General features: G+C 48.6%; 1 protein-coding gene across 1 annotated transcript; it reads right to left on the bottom strand.

The window, feature by feature from the left end:
• Window positions 1-5440: 5440 nt before the first annotated feature.
• Window positions 5441-17705, bottom strand: LOC140720020 (uncharacterized). The gene is made up of 2 exons (XM_073034925.1): window positions 17679-17705; window positions 5441-9079 (listed from the first exon to the last, which is right to left on the bottom strand). Exon 2 carries the CDS (start codon window positions 8607-8609, stop codon window positions 7011-7013), a length of 1599 nt encoding a protein of 532 aa, XP_072891026.1. The 5' UTR covers window positions 8610-9079; window positions 17679-17705; the 3' UTR covers window positions 5441-7010.
• Window positions 17706-19540: the final 1835 nt, after the last annotated feature.

The raw sequence follows: 19540 nt of genomic DNA, 5'->3' as shown, positions 1-19540 counted from the left end.
AGACATGCTCTCCAATCCAGGCAAGATCTTTGTAACGCTGCTCTGCACTCTCTCTGTAGTATCCACGTCCTTCCTGTAGTGAGGCGACCAGAAATGAACAGAGTGCTCCAAGTGGTGTGTAACTAAGGGTTTATATCCCTGTAACATTGCCTCATGGCTCTTGAATTCAATCCCACAGTTGATGAAGTCCAACACACTGTACGCCTTTCTAACAACACGGTCAACCTGCGGAGCAGCTTTGAGCTCCTATTGGGCACAGATCCTCGACACTGCCAAGAGTTTCACTATTAATATTTGATTGGTCAAATTTGAAGACAGAATTTGCTAACTTGCAGTCCTCTGGTACTTTTCCCGTCCTGGTTGATAATGCAAAGATCATCGCCAGAGGCTCTGCAATTTTCTCCCTCTCTTCCCACAGTTGCCTGGGGTAGATCTCACCTGGCCCCAGCGACTTGTCTAACTTAATATCTTTCCAGTGCTCCAGCACGTCCTCCTTCTTAATGTCTATATGCTCAAGCATTTCAATCCGCTGTAAGTCATCCCCACAATTGTGAAGGCCCCCTTCCCTGGTGAATACTGAAGCAAACTATTCATTAAGTACCAACGCTACCTGATCTAACTCAGGTATCGCACTCTATTGTTCCTATGATCACATTGCTCATCCTCTTGCTCTTCACATACTTGGAGAATGCCTTGGTGTTTTCCTTAATCCTGCTCACCAAGGGCTTCTCATGGCCCCTTCTGACTCTCCTAATTCACACTGACACTCCTTCCAGGTAACCTTGTAATTCTCTAGAAATCCATCTATACTCAGTTTATTGGAGCTTCCATAAGCTTTTCTGTTCTTCTTAACTAGATTTTATACATCCTTTGTTCATCTACCCCACCGTGTGCTCCCTGCCTCAATGGAACATACCTGTGCAGAACGCCATGCCAGTGTTCCCTGAACATTTGCGACATTTCTGCCGTGCATTTCCCTGAAAACACCTGCCCACAATGATTTGCAGGTAGTGATCCTGTGAAATTCATTGTCATGGCCGGCTCGGAGGCCAAGCCATCGGTTTGTCACGTAACCCGTCACCGGGTTACCGAACCAGCAGAAATGAAACACACTTTGGAGTCTGGTATTACTGTAGCTAATAGTGTTTATTAGTAAACTAAGCAATACAGTACTATAAAAATGCAAATATGTGAAACAGGTTAGCAATGATATGTACAGAAGTGCGGAAATAGGAATCAAAACCAAGCTGTTTCAAAGTCTAGGGGAAAATGGATAGTCTTACGATGGTGAAGAGTTCAGTTCAGGTGGAGGGAGGGAGAGAGAGAGAGAGGGAGGGAGAGAGAGAGGGAGAGACGTTACCATCGAACTGTCCGTTGGCTTCCTGTCCTGTTGTGCTCATCGACTATGACCATGTACGACCGTTCTTCAGTGGTGGGCCTGTCACCCAGGCAAGGGTGGACACACAAACAAGCCCCCACCGGTCGCACCTTTCACACACTGTGAGCTCCTGATCGATCCTCCAAACCCCCGCCTTCACATGGGTGCACAACGCTCTTTCAGTGTCCCGTGGTGTGTCTGCCTGTGTCTCAGCAGAGCTGCTTTTTATCATCACTTGCTGGACACCGGCTGTCCATCAAACCGGCTCCGCCTTGCTGTCTCTGCAAGAATCTTACAAGCAGGCAAAAGTGTCCTTGGAGCAAAGGTAAACAATCAGCCAAGGAGCCATAATATTAAATCATGTCTCTCTGCCTCTCATCTGTGTCGGGCGCCTCCCCCCCCCCCTCTTTTCGCTCTCTCTCTCTCATTAGCAGCATAGTTCACAGAGGGGTCAACTCTCAACCCCATTTCAGCTTGGTTTGCTCTTCACAGGTTTTATTTAAAACATAAGTTAATCAGTGCTTGATTATTAAGGATATCAAAGGTTATGGGGAGAAGACAGGAGAAAGGGAAATAAAAGACACTGGGACAGGTACAGAAAGAGGAAACATTAGAGGGAGATGTGTCAAGCACAGAGATGGGACAGACTCTGATAGGGGTTCTTGTCCGGCACGGAGCAGTGTGGCTGAACACCGGTTCATTTTCCACTCTCGGACCTTCACTGAGACCATTTCTCATCAGTTCATGTTTTACAAACAATACATTTCAATAATCAAGTTCAACGTAAATCTATTATCAAAGTGTGTTAACCAGATGTTGATGAACCATTCATTTTCTGGTTGACAAGGCAACTCAATGCTCACCCCCAGCCTGGGGTAGGAATGGGACCAATTCCAAAGGAGGAGGGGTGGGTGAGTCTGGGTCTTTGAGAAGGAGCCCTAACCTCATCCTCCTCATTCCCCTTCTCACTCTTCTCCCACTCAACCCGCTCTTCCTTACGCTCCATACTCACACTGCATATGTTTGTGTGAGAGAGAGACCTGCCTGCTCCACCCTCCATCAACGATGCCACCCTCTCCCCCAACGCAACACCGCAATCCTCGCTGGCTCAAATAATCTGAAAATCTTATACCTTCCCTCCTGCACCGATTCCTGAGCCTTCCTGTTTCTGGCACGTGGCACAGTGGCAATCCCAAGATTACAACCCTTGAACTTAGCACCACACTCCCTGAACCCCTTTTGTTGAACCTCAATACTCCACCTGCCCATATCACTGGTACCCACGTGGACCACGACGTTCACTATTCCCTTTCCTTAAGAATGCTGAACACTCGACCAGAGATGTCCCGGACCCACGGCACACAGGACCATCCTGAAATCTCGTTCTCCCCCACAGAATCTAGTCCGTTTCCTTAATGGATGCATCACCTATCACACAGCTCGACTCTTCTCCCCTCTTCCCTTCAGAGTCACAGAGACAGAGACCCAGTGGCTGTGACTTTCCCTGGCTGGATCACCCCCACACCCCGCAACGGTATCCAGAATGATACCCCAGTTGTTGAGGGGATGACCACAGGGATACTCTGTATGGCTGTTTCACCCCTTTCCTTTCCCTGGCTGGATCACCCCCACACCCCGCAACAGTATCCAGAACGATACCCCAGTTGTTGAGGGGATGACCACAGGGGTACTCTGTATGGCTGTTTCACCCCTTTCCTTTCACTGGCTGTCACCCAGTTTCCTGTGTCCTGCACTTTGGGTGTAACCACCTCTCTAAACATCCCATCTATCACCCCTGAAGCCTCCAGAATGATCTGGTGTTCATCCGGTTCCAGCCTCTTAATGCAGGTTGTTAGAAGCTGCAGCCGGATCCACTTCTCGAAGGTGTACTGATCGGGGGCACTGGAGGTGTCCCTGGTTTCCCACATCCCACATGAGGAGCTTTCCACTACCCCGTCCGTAATCTCTATTGTTCTCATTGAGAAACTGAAAAGAAGGGGGCAAAAAATCTCTACCTTCAGCTTAACTATACCTTCTGTGACTGAAGGCTCCCATCACTGACAGCTAAAGCCTCAGAATCTCCACTCGGACTCCATTCACTCTGACACTGACCGCTCCACTCGGAATCCATTCACTCTGACACTGACCGCTCCACTCGGACTCCATTCACTCTGACACTGACCGCTCCACTCAGACTCCATTCACTCTGACACTGACCGCTCCACTCGGACTCCATTCACTCTGACACTGACCGCTCCACTCGGACTCCATTCACTCTGACACTGACCGCTCCACTCGGACTCCATTCACTCTGACACTGACCGCTCCACTCGGACTCCATTCACTCTGACACTGACCGCTCCACTCGGACTCCATTCACTCTGACACTGACCGCTCCACTCGGACTCCATTCACTCTGACACTGACCGCTCCACTCGGACTCCATTCACTCTGACACGGACCGCTCCACTCGGACTCCATTCACTCTGACACTGACCGCTCCACTCGGACTCCATTCACTCTGACACTGACCGCTCCACTCGGACTCCATTCACTCTGACACTGACCGCTCCACTCGGACTCCATTCACTCTGACACTGACCGCTCCACTCGGACTCCATTCACTCTGACACTGACCGCTCCACTCGGACTCCATTCACTCTGACACTGACCGCTCCACTCGGACTCCATTCACTCTGACACTGACCGCTCCACTCGGACTCCATTCACTCTGACACTGACCGCTCCACTCGGACTCCATTCACTCTGACACTGACCGCTCCACTCGGACTCCATTCACTCTGACACTGACCGCTCCACTCGGACTCCATTCACTCTGACACTGACCGCTCCACTCGGACTCCATTCACTCTGACACTGACCGCTCCACTCGGACTCCATTCACTCTGACACTGACCGCTCCACTCGCTCCTGCCCAACTTTCAGTTCTTGCTGAGCAAACCCAAATGCTGACTGGCCGCTGCTCAAAGGTCCAACGGAAAAAAACTGCTGCAAGGCTCCGCCTTTAATCTTCGACTGAAGACCATATGCCATAGAAACATAGAAAACCTACAGCACAATACAGGCTGTGCCGAACATGCCCTTACCTCAGAAATTGCCTAGGGTTACCCATAGCCCTCTGTTTGTCTTCGAGCCTTCTATTGCTCTAACGTCAGCAAAGTTTCCTCAAGGGGAAATCTTGCCTGACAAATCTGTTGGCATTCTTGGAAGAAGCAACAAGCAGGATCGACAAAGGAGAATTTGTTTCCTCAAGTGAAACTCCTGCTGGAAAAGCAACCCGAATGAAGAAATAGATGTTGTATACTTGGATTTTCAGAAGGCCTTTGACAAGGTGCAACACACTAGGCTGCTGAATAAACCCACGGTATTACAGTGGAGACTCTAGCATGGATTCAACAGTGGCTGTGCCATAAGGTGGGCGTTGGGAACGGACCCAAATACAAGACACAGACACTGAAGTACTAGGAAGAGGACTAAGTGTATCAGGAAAGGAGTGGGGAAGAAACGACACTGGACATGACACAGGCCCTGGACAAGACTAGGTGACAGGGCATGGGCTAGGACTAGAGTAGGAAGGTGATACCTAGATGAGGAACTAAGAACTGGGAACTAGGAACCTGGACAAGGATTCCGAGCCAGAGACTGGACGGGGACCTGGAACCTGGGTCTTGACTCGGGCTCGGACTCCGGATCCAGACGAGGACTGGACGTGACAAGGTAACAGGACTGGGACCCTCCTCGGAGCCTTGAACATGGACTGGAAACCTCCTCGGAGACTTTGACCTGGACTGGACTTGACTCGAAGCCTGAGACTTGGACTGGACTTGGACACGGAGCAACAAACAACGACAGTCCACTCGAGTAGCGGCAAACAGTCTTCCTACTGAGCCTTGGACTCGAGCATGGGAACACAGAACACAGAGCCAGGACCCCTCCTTGGAGCCAGGACGTAGGGCCGGGGCTTTACATAGAGTCAGGACCCCTCCTTGGAGATAGGATGTAGGGCTGGGGCTTTACATAGAGCCAGGACCCCTCCTTGGGGACAGGACGTAGGGCCGGGGCTTTACATAGAGTCAGGACCCCTCCTTGGGGACAGGACGTAGGGCCGGGACTCATACACGGACACTAAACACGGGGACACAAAGAGACAGTTCCAAGCTCCTAGATAGATAGTTTCTTCTGTTGGCGGGGCAAGGCTCCAGTCTCACTCCAGCGGTTAAACTTGACAGTGATAACAGGGGAGGACGCAGGTGAGGTTGCAGGCAAGGCTTCAGGCGTGGGTTGCTGATAGAAGGGGAAGGGAAGGGAACAGTCCAGCCTCAGGCCTGTCTTACCCAACGGAGGCAAGGCGAGCATACTGTCAAGACGAACCCCACAGAGGAGAGAACAGGATACTGACAAGATGAACCAGCAACCACACTTGAACCCAGGGCCACTTATATTCCAGCCCCAATTTGAGAATCAGGTGCCTGTGATTAAGCCCAAATGAAACAATGGACAGCCAGAAGACCCGGAGTCCAGAGTCCACGGACCGGACCGTGAACCGGAACGCAGACGTCACGGACTGGACCATGACAAGCTGAATGGTAGGAGGCAAAGACTGGGGATAAAGGGTGCCATCTCTGGTCGGCTGCCAGTTACTAGTGGCATTCCTCAGGGCTCTGTGTTCGGACTGGTGATTTGTGTTATATTCCAATAGTTTGGAAGACGGAATTGCTGGCTTTGTCACAAGGTTTGCAGACGATATGAAGACATGAGGAGGGGCAGGTAGTTTTCGGTAGAGAGGGTACAGAAGGACTGAGATAGATTTAGAGAATGGGAAAAAAACAGCAGATGGAATACAGTGCTGGGAAGTGTATGTTCATGCATTTTGGTAGAAGAAATGAAAGTGTTAACTTCTTCGAATTGGGCAGAAAATACCAAACAACTGAGGTGCAAAGGGACACGGGGAGTCCATGTTCAGGATTCCCTAACAGCTAATGAGTCTGTGGTCTGGAAGGCAAATGCAACGTCAGCATTCATTTCCAGAGATCTACAATATATAAGCAAGGATGTAATTTGGGAAGTTGGTAATCACTGGTGAGGCCTCACTTGGAGTACAGGTTTGGGCCGCTTATCTTGGAAAGGATGTGCTGAAACTGGAGAAGGTTCAAAGTATGTTCACAAAAACAGATTCCAGGATTGAATGGATTGTCATATGAAGAGCGTTCAATGGGCCTGAGCCTGTATCAGCAGAGGAATCAGGGCTGATCTCATTGAAACTTATCAAACTGTGGAAGGGCTTGATCGAGTGGATGTGGAAAGGATGTTTCCTGTGGTGGAAGAGTCTACGACCAGGGAACAGAGCATCAGAATAGAGGGGTGTCCTTTCAGAACGGAGATGACAGAGAACGGACAGAGTGGTGAATCTGCGGAATTCCGTGCCACAGGCAGCTGTGTGTGGAGGCCAATTCTTTATGTACATTTAGGGCAGAGGTGGATAGAATCTTGATTGATCCGGGCATGAAGGGATACGGGGGCAAGACAGGTGATTGGAGCAGAGGGGAAATTTGGATCAGCCACGATAAAATGACAGAACAGACTCGATGGGGTAAACAGCCTCATTCTGGTCTTATATCTTATGGTCTGACGGTCTGTCCCCAGTGTGAACTCGCTGATGCAGCTTCAAGTCAGATGACCAAGTGAATCCCTTCCCACAATCTGAGAAAGTGAATGGTTTCTCCCCGGTATGAACTAACTGGTGTCTCTGCAGCTTGGATGACCGAGTGAATCCCTTCCCACATTCAGGGCAGGTGAATGGCCTCTCCCCAGTGTGGATTCGCTGATGTGTCAAAAGGGTGGATGAGTGAGCGAATGCCTTCCCACAATCTGAGCAGGTGAACGGCCTCTCCCCAGTGTGGATACGCTGATGTGACAAAAGGTTGGATGACTGAGTGAATCCCTTCCCACATTGAGAGCAGGTGAATGGCCTCTCCCCAGTGTGAACCAGCTGGTGTCTCTGTAGGGTGGATGAGTGAGTGAATCCCTTCCCACACACAGAGCAGGTGAACGGCCTCTCCCCAATGTGAACTCGCAGATGTATTTTCAAGTCCGATGACCCAGCAAACTCCTTCCCACAGTCTGAGCAGGTGAACGGCCTCTCCCCAGTGTGAACTCGCTGATGCACTTTCAAGCCAGATGATCGAGCGAACTCCTTTCCACAGTCTGAGCAGATGAACGGTTTCTCCCCAGTGTGAACTAACTGGTGCCTCAGTAGACGAAATGACAGAGTGAATCTTTTCCCACAGTCTGAGCAAATGAATGGTTTCTCCCCAGTGTGAAAGCACTGATGTGTGTTCAGTTCAGATGACCGAATGAATCGTTTCCCACAGTCTGAGCAGGTGAACGGCCTCTCCCCAGTGTGAACTCGCTGATGTATTTTCATGTCAGATGACAGAGTGAATCTCTTCCCACATTCAGAGCAGCTGAATGGTTTCTCCCCAGTGTGAAATCGTTGATGTACGCTCAGCTGAGCTGCACGAGCGAACTCCTTCCCACAGTCTGAGCAAGTGAACGGTTTCTCCCCAGTGTGAATTCGCTGATGTTCCTTCAGTTGAGATGAACGTGTGAATCCTTTCTCACATACGGAGCAGGCAAACGGTTTCTCCCCGGTGTGAACCAGCCAGTGTGTCTGTAGTTTGGATGACTGAGTGAATCCCTTCCCACATTCAGAGCAGGTGAATGGCCTCTCCCCAGTGTGAACCAGCAAGTGTCTCTGTAGTTTGGATGAGTGAGTGAATCCTTTCCCACATTCAGAGCAGGTGAACGGACTCACCCCAGTATGAACTCGCTGATGTACCTTCAGGTCAGATGACCGAGTGAATCCCTTCCCACATTCTGAGCAGCTGAACGGTTTCTCCCCAGTGTGAACCAGCTGGTGTTCCTGTAGTTGAGATGACCGAGTGAATCCCTTCCCACATTCTGAGCAGATGAACGGTTTCTCCCCAGTGTGAACCAGCTGGTGTCTCAGTAGGTGAGATGACCGAGTGAATCGCTTCCCACATTCAAAGCAGGTGAACGGCCTCTCCCCAGTGTGAACTCGCCCGTGTACCTTCAGTTGAGATGACGAAGTGAACTCCTTCCCACAGTCTGAGCAGGTGAACGGCATCTTCTCAGTGTGAACTGGTGACGTTTGTTCAGTTGAGATGACTAAATGAATCCGTTTCGCCATTCAGAGGTGGGGAAAGGCCATGGCACCGTGTGAACTTGCTGGTGTCTCTGTAGTGTGGTTGATTGTGTCAGTGCCTTCCCACAGTCTGAGAAACGTCTCCTCACTGGTGAATTTTTGGATATATCTTCAGCATCGATGACAGAATGAATTGCTTCCCACAGTCAGAACAGGCAGAGCATCTCACTGTGGTGTGAACTTGCTGATGTATCTTCAGGCTGGATGACTGAGTAGTTCCCCTCCCTCAAACAGAGCAGGTGGATGGTCTCTCCCCACGGTGAACTCACTGGCGTGTCTGTGGGTAGGCTGTGAGTGAATCCCTTCCCACACTGAGAGAAGGAGAATGATATCCCACTACGATCAATCATCTGGCTATTCAGACAGTCAGACGTTTGAATCCCTTGTACACTCAATGCAGTTGAAGAACTGATCTCCAGTGAACAAATGCTGGTGTGTTCTCAGTACCCCGGTTCCTGTGGATAACACGGAGTTACAACAGAAAACTTCATTTCAGACACAGATACAATTCCAACTGGAATGAGGTTCATCTTTATCTCCTAAGATCAACAACAATGCAAAATACATCAATGGGTGAAGGAGAATATTTCAGGTGGGATTTTAGTCTGTGGTGAAAACACAGCCGGTCCAGCCTGCTCAGACATTTAATTAGATCATGGCAGATCTGGCCATGGACTCATCTCCATCGACCTGCCGTTTTGCCATAACCCTTAATTCCCCTACGATGCAAAAATCTATAAAACGTTGTCTCACATACATTTACTGAGGTCGCCTCCACTGCTTCATTAGGCAGAGAAACCCACAGACTCACCACTCTCTGGGAAAAACAGTTCCTCCTCCTCTCCATCCCACATCCCCCAATCTTGAGGCAATGTCCTCTTGTAATAGCCTCACCTACCAGTGGAAGCAACTTCCCTGCCTCTGGCTTATCTACCCCTTTCATAATTTTACATGTTTCTGTAAGATCTCCTGTCAATGTGAGCTGTGGCATCACAATTTTACCCAGATCAACTCAAGCTGGAGCAACTCAACCTGAGATATACCCCGGGCTACTGTGGGAAGTGAGGTAGGAGATTGCTGAGCCTCTGGCAATGACCTTTGTATTACCACTCAGGAAGGGAGATGTAGCAGAGGATTGGAAGACATTGTTCCCTTGTTAAGGGAATGGAGTAGAGGGAACCCAGAAATTATAGACCAGTGAGTGGAGAGTGCCCCAGTGGCCATCTCCCTCAGTAATCATTACCTCGCTTTGGATGTGGTTGAGGGGGATGACCTGACAGAGGACGACCATGACGATCGGGTCTCTGGCACTGAGCCTGGTTCCGTGGTGTAGAAGGGAAAGAGGAAGATGAGGAATGCGGTAGTCACAGGATTCAATAGTGAGGGGAACGGACAGGAGGTTCTGCAAGCCTGACAGAGATACACGCGTGGTGTGTTGCCACCCAGGTGCCAGGGTACGGGATCTCTCAGATCGAGTGCAGTGTATTCTGAAGGGAGAGGGTGACCAACCAGAAGTCTCGGTACACGTTGGTATAAATGACACAGGTAGACAAAAGGAGGAGGGCGTGAGGAGAGAATTCAGGGAGTTCGGTAGGAAGCTGAAAGGCAGGACCTCTAGGGTAGTAACCTCGGGATTGCTGCCTGTGCCACGTGCTAGCGAGAGCAAGAATAGCATGATCAGGGGTATTAACGTGTGACTGAGAGACTGGTGTAAGGGGCAGGGCTTCAAATTCCTGGATCACTGGGGCCTCTTCTGGGCGAGGTACGACCTGTACAAAGAGGACGGGTTACACCTGAACCCGAAGGGGTCCAATATCCTAGCCAGCACATTTAATAGAGCTGTTAGGGAGGGTTTAAACTGATTTGGCTTGGGGATGGGAATCGGAGTGATGGGGCTGAGGAAAAGGGAAACAGAAATAAATCGAAGATCGCGTACAACAGAGATTGTAGAAAGAACAGTCAGGAGATGAGGCTTAATCAAAGCCAGTGGCATGAGGAACAGGGCAATAGAGATGTGGGGCAGTTAAAACAGAAAGCAACAAATCCTGGGCTGAGAGTGTTATTTGAATGTACAGAGAATGAGGATTAAAATGGACGATCTTGAAATTCAGCTGCAGATTGGCAAATTGGACAATCTCTGAAACTTGGATAAAAGGTGGCTGCCGTTGGGAGTTGAACGTCCAAGATTACACGGTGTATCATAATGATAGGTTACTGGGCAGAGAGGGTGGTGTGGCTCTATGGATAAAAATAATATTAAATCATTGGAAAGAGATGACATAGGATTGTAAGGTGTAACCGTCTAACCATATAACAATTACAGCACGGAAACAGGCCATCTCAGCCCTTCTAGTCCATGCGGACGCTTACACTCACCTAGTCCCACCGTCCCACACTCAGCCCATAACCCTCCATTCCTTTCCTGTCCATGTACCTATCCAATTTTACTTTAAATGACAATACCAAACCTGCCTCTACCACTTCTACTGGATGCTCCTTTCACACAGCTACCATTCTCTGAGTAATGACATTCCCCCTCGTGTTACCCTTAAACTTTTGCCCCCTAACTCTCAACTCAGGTCCTCTTGTTTGAATCTCCCCTACTCTCAATGGAAAAAGTCTATCCACGTCAACTCGATCTATCCCCCTCATTATTCTAAATACCTCTATCAAGTTCCCCCTCAACCTTCTACGCTCCAAAGAATAAAGACCTAACTTGTTCAGCATTTCCCTGTAACTTACGTGCTGAAACCCAGGTAACATTCTGATAAATCTTCTCTGTACTCTCTATATTTTGTTGATATCTTTCCTAAAATTCGGTGACCAGAACTGTACACAATACTCCAAATTCGACCTCACCAATGCCTTGTACAGTTTTAACATTACATCCCAATTCCTGTACTCAATGCTCTGATTTATAAAGGCCAGCAGACCAAAAACTTTCCTCACCATCTTATCCACATGATAGGGTCATGAGTCTCTATGGGTTGAGTTAAATGGCAAGGGTAAAAGGACCCTAATGGCAGTTGTCTAAACAGCAGTCGGGATGTGGATTACAGGAGATAGAAAAGGCCTGTCAGAAAGGCAATGTCATGATAATCATTGGCGATTTTAACATGAAAGTGAATTAGGAGGACCTCAAGAGAAAGAATTTGTAGAATGTCTGAGGGATGGTTTTTAAGAACAGCTGGTTGTTGAGCCCACTAGGGGATAGGCTGTGCTGGACTGGGTCATGTGCAATGATCTGGAGGTGATAAGACAGCTTAAGGTTAAGGAACCCTTAGGGAACAGTGATCACAATATGATCAAATTCACGTTGAAATTTGAGAGGGAAAAAATAAAATCCAATTTGTCAGTATTTCAGTGGAATAAAGGAAATTACAATGGACGAGAGGGGAACTGGCTGCAGTTGACTGAAAAGGGACATTTGCAGGAAGGACAGCACAGTAGAAATGGGTGGAGTCTCTGCGAAAAAGGAGGGAAATGCAAGGCAGATATATTCCAAATAAGAAGAAACTTTCAAAGGGAAGAAGGACACTACTGTGGCTGACAAGTGAAGTCAGAGCCAAAGTAAAAGCAAAAGAGGACATACAAGGAAGCTTGAGCTAATGGGAAGATAGAAGATAGGGAAGCTTTTAAAAACTTGCAGAAGAAAACAGAAGGTCATTCGGAAGGAAAAGATGAATTATGAGAAGAAGCTGGTGACTAATATAAAAGAAGATATGGAAAGCATTTTTTAAGTATATAAAGGGTAAAAGAAAGTCGAGGGTAGATATAGGACCAATACAAAATATCGCTGGAGTTACTGTAATGAGAGTTGCTGAGAAGTAAGAGGAACTGAATGCGTACCAGACATTCAAGAGTATCAGGGAAGTGAAGTTTGTGCAGTGCAAATTACGACTCAGAAGGTGCTCTGGAAGTTTAATGGTCTGAGGGTGGATAAATTTCCAGGACATGATGGAATGCACCCTCGGGTTCTGATGAAAATAGCTGGAGAGATTGCGGAGGCATTAACAATGATCTTTCAAGAATCGATAAATTTTGGCATTATACCAGATGACTGGAAAATCGCAAATGTTACTCCGCTATTTAAGAAGGGTCAGAGGCAACAGAAAGGGAACTATAGACCTGCTAGCATGACATCAATGGCTGGCAGTTGATGGAATCGATTGTTAGGGATGAGATTATGGAGTACCTGGAGGCGTATGACAAGATAGGCCAAAGCCAGCATGGTTTCCTGAAAGGAAAATCCTGCCTGACAAACCTACTGCAATTCTTTGAGGAAATTACAAGCAGGGTAGACAAAGGAGATGCAGTAGACGTGGTGTACTTGGATGTTCAGAAGGCCTTTGACAATGTGCTGCACACGAGGCTGCTTAGCAAGATAAAAGCCCATGGTATGACAGGGAAGTTATTAAAGTGGGTGGTGCATTGGCTGGTCGGCAGAAAACAGAGAGTGGGAATAAAGGATCCTATTCTGGCTGGCTTCCTGTTACCAGTGGAGTTCCACAGCGGTCAGAGTCGGGACCGCTGCTTTTTACGATACATGTCAATGATTTTGACTATGGTATTAAAGGATTTATGGCTACATTTCCTGATAGTGTTGAGGAAACAGAGAGCCTGCAAAGAGACTTAGATAGTTTAGGGGAATAACAAAGAAGGAGTAAGTGAAATACAATGTTGGAAAGTGTGTGGTCATGCACTTTGGTAGAAGAAATAAATGGGCAGACTATGATTTAGATGGGGAGAGAATTCAAAATGCAGAGATGCAAAGAGACTTGGGAGTCCTTGTGCTAGATACACTAAAGGTGAACCTCCAGGTTGAGCCGGTTGTGAATAAGGCAAAATTCTAGAGGTATAGAATATAAGAGCAGTGATGTGATGTTGTGGCTTTATAAGGCACTCGGGAGACCACACTTGGGAGTATTGCGTACAGGATTGGGCTCCTCATTTTGGAAAGGATATATTGACATTGGTGATGGCTCAGAGAAGATTCACGAGAATGATTCCAGGTATGAAATGGTTACTGCAATGAAATCTTAAGTTTTATTCATTATGGACTGTGCCTTTAAGAATCATGCCTGTAAGAGAGAGAGAGACGTACAGCGCAAGTAGAGGGAGAGGGTGGAGAGAGGGGGAGAGAGGGAGGAGAGAGGGGGAGGGAGGGAGGAGAGAGGGGAGGGAGGGGGAAGAGAGGGGGAGAGAGAGAGGGAGAGAGAGAGAGAGAGAGAGAGAAAGAACGAGAACGCTACATGACGGACAGCTGCTGTTCAGCACACTGGCATTTAAACAAGCGTCACTGTCTCTTTCGTGGGACACGCAGATGCACAAAGGCTGGTGGCGGAATTGCCACTGAACTTTTCAGTGCCCACAAGGGTGGGGCTGAGGATCGATTAAGAGGAATCGATCCATGACTATTAGGGCGTTTGAGGGCAACCCTGTGGAATCTACCGGTGTGTCTAACCCTTGCCTGGGTTGGTAGATTATCACTTGAAGATGGCGCTCTTAAGCTGGTCACGTTTGGCTAACTTAGAAGATTTGGAGGACATCGAGGAGGATTGACAACATCTGTTTACTTGGATTACACATCTCTCTCTCTCTCTCTCTCACTTCAATCCCGTGGACCGAATTGAATTTCCTTACCACACCATCGTAAGACTGTATCATTTACCACCTAAGCTTGAAGAAGTCCGGGGATTTATACATTTACACCTGTATATGCATAACAGCGTTAACTCTTGATTTACCTGGTTTAAGTTACTAAATGATGTGGTTACTAATAAAACAGTGTTTTGTTAACAGCAAAACCAGACTCCAGGCGTTCCACTGCTGCTGAGACTTTTGTGTTCGTAACAGTTACCGCATGAGGAACGTCCGGCAGCTCTTGAGCTGTAATCCCTGGAGTTCAGGAGAATGAGGGAGTTCTCACAGAAACACTCTGAACATTAAAAGGCCTGAACAGATTAGATATGGAAAAGTTATTTCCCATGGTAGGGGAGTCTAGGACAAGAGGGCACGACTTCAGCATTGAAGGACGACCTTTCAGAACTGAGATGCAGAGAAATTACTTTAGTCTGAGGGTTGTAAATCTGTGGAATTTGTTGCCACGAGCGGCTGTGGAGGCCAAGTCATTGGGTGTATTTAAGGCAGAGATAGATAGTTTCTTGATTAGCCAGGGCATCGAAGGGTATTGGGTGAAAGCAGGGGAATGCGGATGACTGGAAGAATTGGATCAGCCCATGATTGAGTGACAGTGCAGTCTCGATGGGCCAAATGGCCTACTTCTGCTCCTGTATCTTATGGTCTTATGGAGTCTTGCTTCAGTGGTGGGCAAGTGGTTGGAGAAGATCCTGGGAGGCAGGACTTGAGACAATTGGAGAGACATAATCTGATCAGGGATAGTCAGCATGGCTTTGTTAAGGGCAGGTCATGCCTTACGAACCAGATTGAATTCTTTGAAGATGCAACAAAGCACAGTGATGAAGGTAGAGCATTGGATGTAGTGGGCATGGCTTTCAGTAAGACTTTTGATAAGGTTCCTCAAGCAAAGCTCATTGAGAAATTAATGAGGCAAGGATCCAAGGTGACCTTGCTTTGTGGATCCAGAATTGGCTTGCCCACAGAAGGCAAAGGGTGCATGTAGATGCTGTATGAAGGATGGTGACCAGTGCTGTTCAGCAGGGATCTTTTCTGGGACCCCTCCTCTTTGTAACATTTACAAATGACCTTGATGAGGAAGTAGTGTTTAAGATGATGAGAGGCATGATCATGTGGATAGTCAGAGGCTTTTTCCCAGGTCGGAAATGGTTGCCACAAGAGGACACAGGTTTCATGTGCTGGGGAGTAGGTACAGAGGAGATGTCAGTCGCAAGTCTTTTAATCAGAGAATGGTGAGTGTGTGGGATGGGCTGCTGGCAACGGTGGTGGAGGCAAATATGATAGTGTCTTTGAAGAGACTTTTGGATAGGTACATGGAGCTTAGTAAAATAGAGGGCTAACTGGGCCGAAGGGCCTGTATCGTGCTGTAGGTTTCCTATGTTTCTAAAAGGGTGGGTTTGTAAGTTTGTCGATGACACAAATGTTGGGGTTGTTGTGGATAGTCTGGAGGTTACAGCCGGACATCAATAGGATGCAGAACTGGGCTGAGAAGTGACAGATGGGGTTCAATCCAGTGGTTCCTTTCAGTAGGTCACATTTGAAGACAGAATACAACATTAATGTTAGGACTCTTGGCAGGGTGGAGGATCAGTGAGATCTTGGGGTCCGTGTCAATCGTGCACACAAAGCTGCTGGGCAGGTTGACAGTGTTGTTAAGAAGGCCTTCATCAACAATGGGACCTAGTTCAAATGCCAGAGGTAACTTTACAGATATAAGGCCTTCGTTAGACCTCACTTTTGGCACTGTGTTCAGTTCTGGTCCCCTCAATACAGGAAGGACGTGGATACTATATACAGAGGATAGAGGAGATTTACAGATATAAGGACTTAGTTAGACCTCTCTTTTGGTACTGTGTTCAGTTCTGGTCTCCTCAATACAGGAAGGACGTGGATACTATAGACAGAGGGCAGAGGAGATTTACAGATATAAGGCCTTAGTTAGACCTCACTTTTGGTACTGTGTTCAGTTCTGGTCCCCTCAATACAGGAAGGACATGGATACTATCGACAGGGCAGAGGAGATTCACAGATATACGGCCTTAGTTAGACCTCACTTTTGGTACTGTGTTCAGTTCTGGTCCCCTTAATACAGGAAGGACGTGGATACTATAGACAGAGGGCAGAGGAGGTTTACAAGGATGTTGTATGGATTGGAGAGCATGCCTCATGTGAATAGGTTGAGTGAACGTCGGAGCGACGGAAGATGAGAGGCGACCTGATAGAGGCGAATAAGACGATGAGGGGCATTGATCGTGTGGATAGCAAGAGGCTTTTTCCCAAGATTGATATGGCTAACATGGGGGGGGGGGGAGGGAGGGTGGGCATAGTTTTATGGTGCTTGGAAGTAGGTACAAGGGTGATGTCAGAGGTATGTTTTTCACACAAAGGGTGGGTACAATAGGACCTTTTAAGAGACTTTTAGATAGGTACATGGAGCTTAGAAAAATAGAGGGCTATGTGGTAGAGAAATTGTAATTACACTGTGGATTTCCGTCTCTCTATGAACTCCTCATCTTCTAACAAGGCACGGATCAGTCATCCTGGCTGACCATCAAATTCTCTGACTGTATTCCTGTCTGGATGAGGATGTTTCTGCATTCAATCAACCTGTGACTTGGCTCAATTTGTCTCTGTCCTTTGGGATTATTTCAAGTTCTGGCCATGCTCCACAACACTACAAAGAGCAATTGTCACAACATATAGAATCCCGGAGATTTTCTAATTACTCGGATCCCCACCCCAGCTGATTGACAGTGATGAATCCATTAATGTCAATGCCAGCAATCTTGAATGGGAGGGCAGCAGTTATTCTCATTGGAGTGTGGCACTTTTGTGATGTGAAAGCCACAAGTCATTTGTCCTGGAGGATAAAGGAGTTATTTACCCAGCGGTAACTAAATCTGACGGAAGGATTTTTTTTTTTTTTGCCATACAGCACTAATTGACAATTTAATTGATTGGAAGGTAGACTTTTCATCCAAGATTAACTAGGAAATACATTTTTGTTCCGAATTACTAATCCTTGCATGTATACAGCTGGACCTCGGCAGTGTTTGAGAGAGAGATTCGCTCACATTTCCTCCCGACTGTACCGGGACAACGCTGGCAGAGTCACACATGGCTGCCTCTTTACCCAAAAGGCCGCACGAGCGAGAAACCTGTCTGTCAGCCACCGAACGATCTAGCGATGCGCATGCGCCACAGAAATGGCGGAGGCTCCAGCGCTCGTCAGCTGAAAGCTCCCCGGGGCCCGGGTACGGATCGTGGGGCAGAGGAAGAGGGAACCGACCGGGACTGTCCTGGGGTGCAGGACCAGTGCGGCAGGAGCTCACAGTAATAGCCCTTCAATCGCGTTTCAGACACCGGAGATTAATTCCCTCCCGGAGACCCTCCTACCTGCAGCCAGTCCTTGTGAGCCTCTCGTCTACTGAGCGCATGCGCAGTAGTTCGGACCGCCTCAGACCTCTGCGCATGCGCATGTGAGCAAACGAGGAAAATCTGCAGATGCGGAAATCCAAAGCAACACACGGGAAATGCTGGAGGAAAATCAGAGGGGCCGGCAGCAACTATGGAGAGGAGACAACAGTCGGCGTTTAAGACCGAGACCCTTCTTCAGGACTGGATAGGAAGGGAGGGAGTAAGAATCTGGGGGAAGGTGAGGTGATAGGGTAAACGGAGACGGGGAGGAGTGAAGAGCTGAGAAGTTCATTGGTGAGAGTGATAAAGAGGTGGAGAATTATTATTATTAAATACTATTAATCCCGAGTGGGGAATTCTTTCGTTACAGCAGCAACATTTAAAAACATACTTAGCACTGTGCAGACTTTACTAAAAATAAAGATTAACAATATACACAATAATTATATATTAAATAATAACGCAGAGACTATTGAACTACTATGTGTGTTCTCCTGTGTCCTGGGGCTGATACCGACAGGGTCAGCAGATGTAGTCTGTCCGGCTGTCTCCTACCCTGACCAGTCACTGTCAGACGGGTCAGCAGATGTAGTCTCTCCGGCTGTCTCATACCCTGACCAGTCACTGTCAGACGGGTCAGCAGATGTAGTCTCTCCGGCTGTCTCCTACCCTGACCAGTCACTGTCAGACGGGTCAGCAGATGTAGTCTCTCCGGCTGTCTCCTACCCTGACCTGCGGTAACTGTCAGACGGGTCAGCAGATGTAGTCTCTCCGGCTGTCTCCTACCCTGACCTGCGGTCACTGTCAGACGGGTCAGCAGATGTAGTCTCTCCGGCTGTGTCCTACCCTGACCTGCAGTCACTGTAAGACGGGTCAGCAGATGTAGTCTCTCCGGCTGTCTCCTACCCTGACCTGCACTCACAGTCAGATGGGTCAGCAGATGTAGTCTCTCCGGCTGTCTCCTACCCTGACCAGTCACTGTCAGACGGGACAGCAGATGTAGTCTCTCCGGCTGTCTCCTACCCTGACCAGTCACTGTCAGACGGGATAGCAGATGTAGTCTCTCCGGCTGTCTCCAACCCTGACCTGCGGTCACTGTCAGACGGGTCAGCAGATGTAGTCTCTCCGGCTGTCTCCTACCCTGACCAGTCACTGTCAGACGGGACAGCAGATGTAGTCTCTCCGGCTGTCTCCTACCCTGACCAGTCACTGTCAGACGGGTCAGCAGATGTAGTCTCTCCGGCTGTCTCCTACCCTGACCAGTCACTGTCAGACGGGTCAGCAGATGTAGTCTCTCCGGCTGTCTCCTACCCTGACCTGCGGTCACTGTCAGACGGGTCAGCGGATGTAGTCTCTCCGGCTGTCTCCGACCCTGACCAGTCACTGTCAGACGGGTCAGCAGATGTAGTCTCTCCGTCTGTCTCCGACCCTGACCAGTCACTGTCAGACGGGTCAGCAGATGTAGTCTCTCCGGATGTCTCCTATCCTGACCAGTCACTGTCAGACGGATCAGCAGATGTAGTCTCTCCGGATGTCTCCTATCCTGACCAGTCACTGTCAGACGGGTCAGCAGATGTAGTCTCTCCGGATGTCTCCTACCCTGACCAGTCACTGTCAGACGGGTCAGCAGATGTAGTCTCTCCGGCTGTCACCTACCCTGACCAGTCACTGTCAGACGGGACAGCAGATGTAGTCTCTCCGGCTGTCTCCTACCCCGACCAGTCACTGTCAGACGGCTCAGCAGATGTAGTCTCTCCGGCTGTCTCCTACCCTGACCTGCAGTCACTGTCAGACGGGACAGCAGATGTAGTCTCTCCGGCTGTCTCCTACCCTGACCTGCG

The sequence above is a fragment of the Hemitrygon akajei genome, unplaced genomic scaffold (assembly GCF_048418815.1).
Source record: "Hemitrygon akajei unplaced genomic scaffold, sHemAka1.3 Scf000034, whole genome shotgun sequence".
Classification (NCBI taxonomy): domain Eukaryota; kingdom Metazoa; phylum Chordata; class Chondrichthyes; order Myliobatiformes; family Dasyatidae; genus Hemitrygon; species Hemitrygon akajei.
The sequence above is the reverse complement of the archived record's forward strand: the minus strand, read 5'-3'. Positions and strand labels throughout refer to the sequence as shown.

Bases quoted from the DNA above. Each gene is read 5' to 3' on its own strand.
- LOC140720020 (XM_073034925.1), bottom strand. From the start codon at position 8,609: ATGGCGAAACGGATTCATTTAGTCATCTCAACTGAACAAACGTCACCA.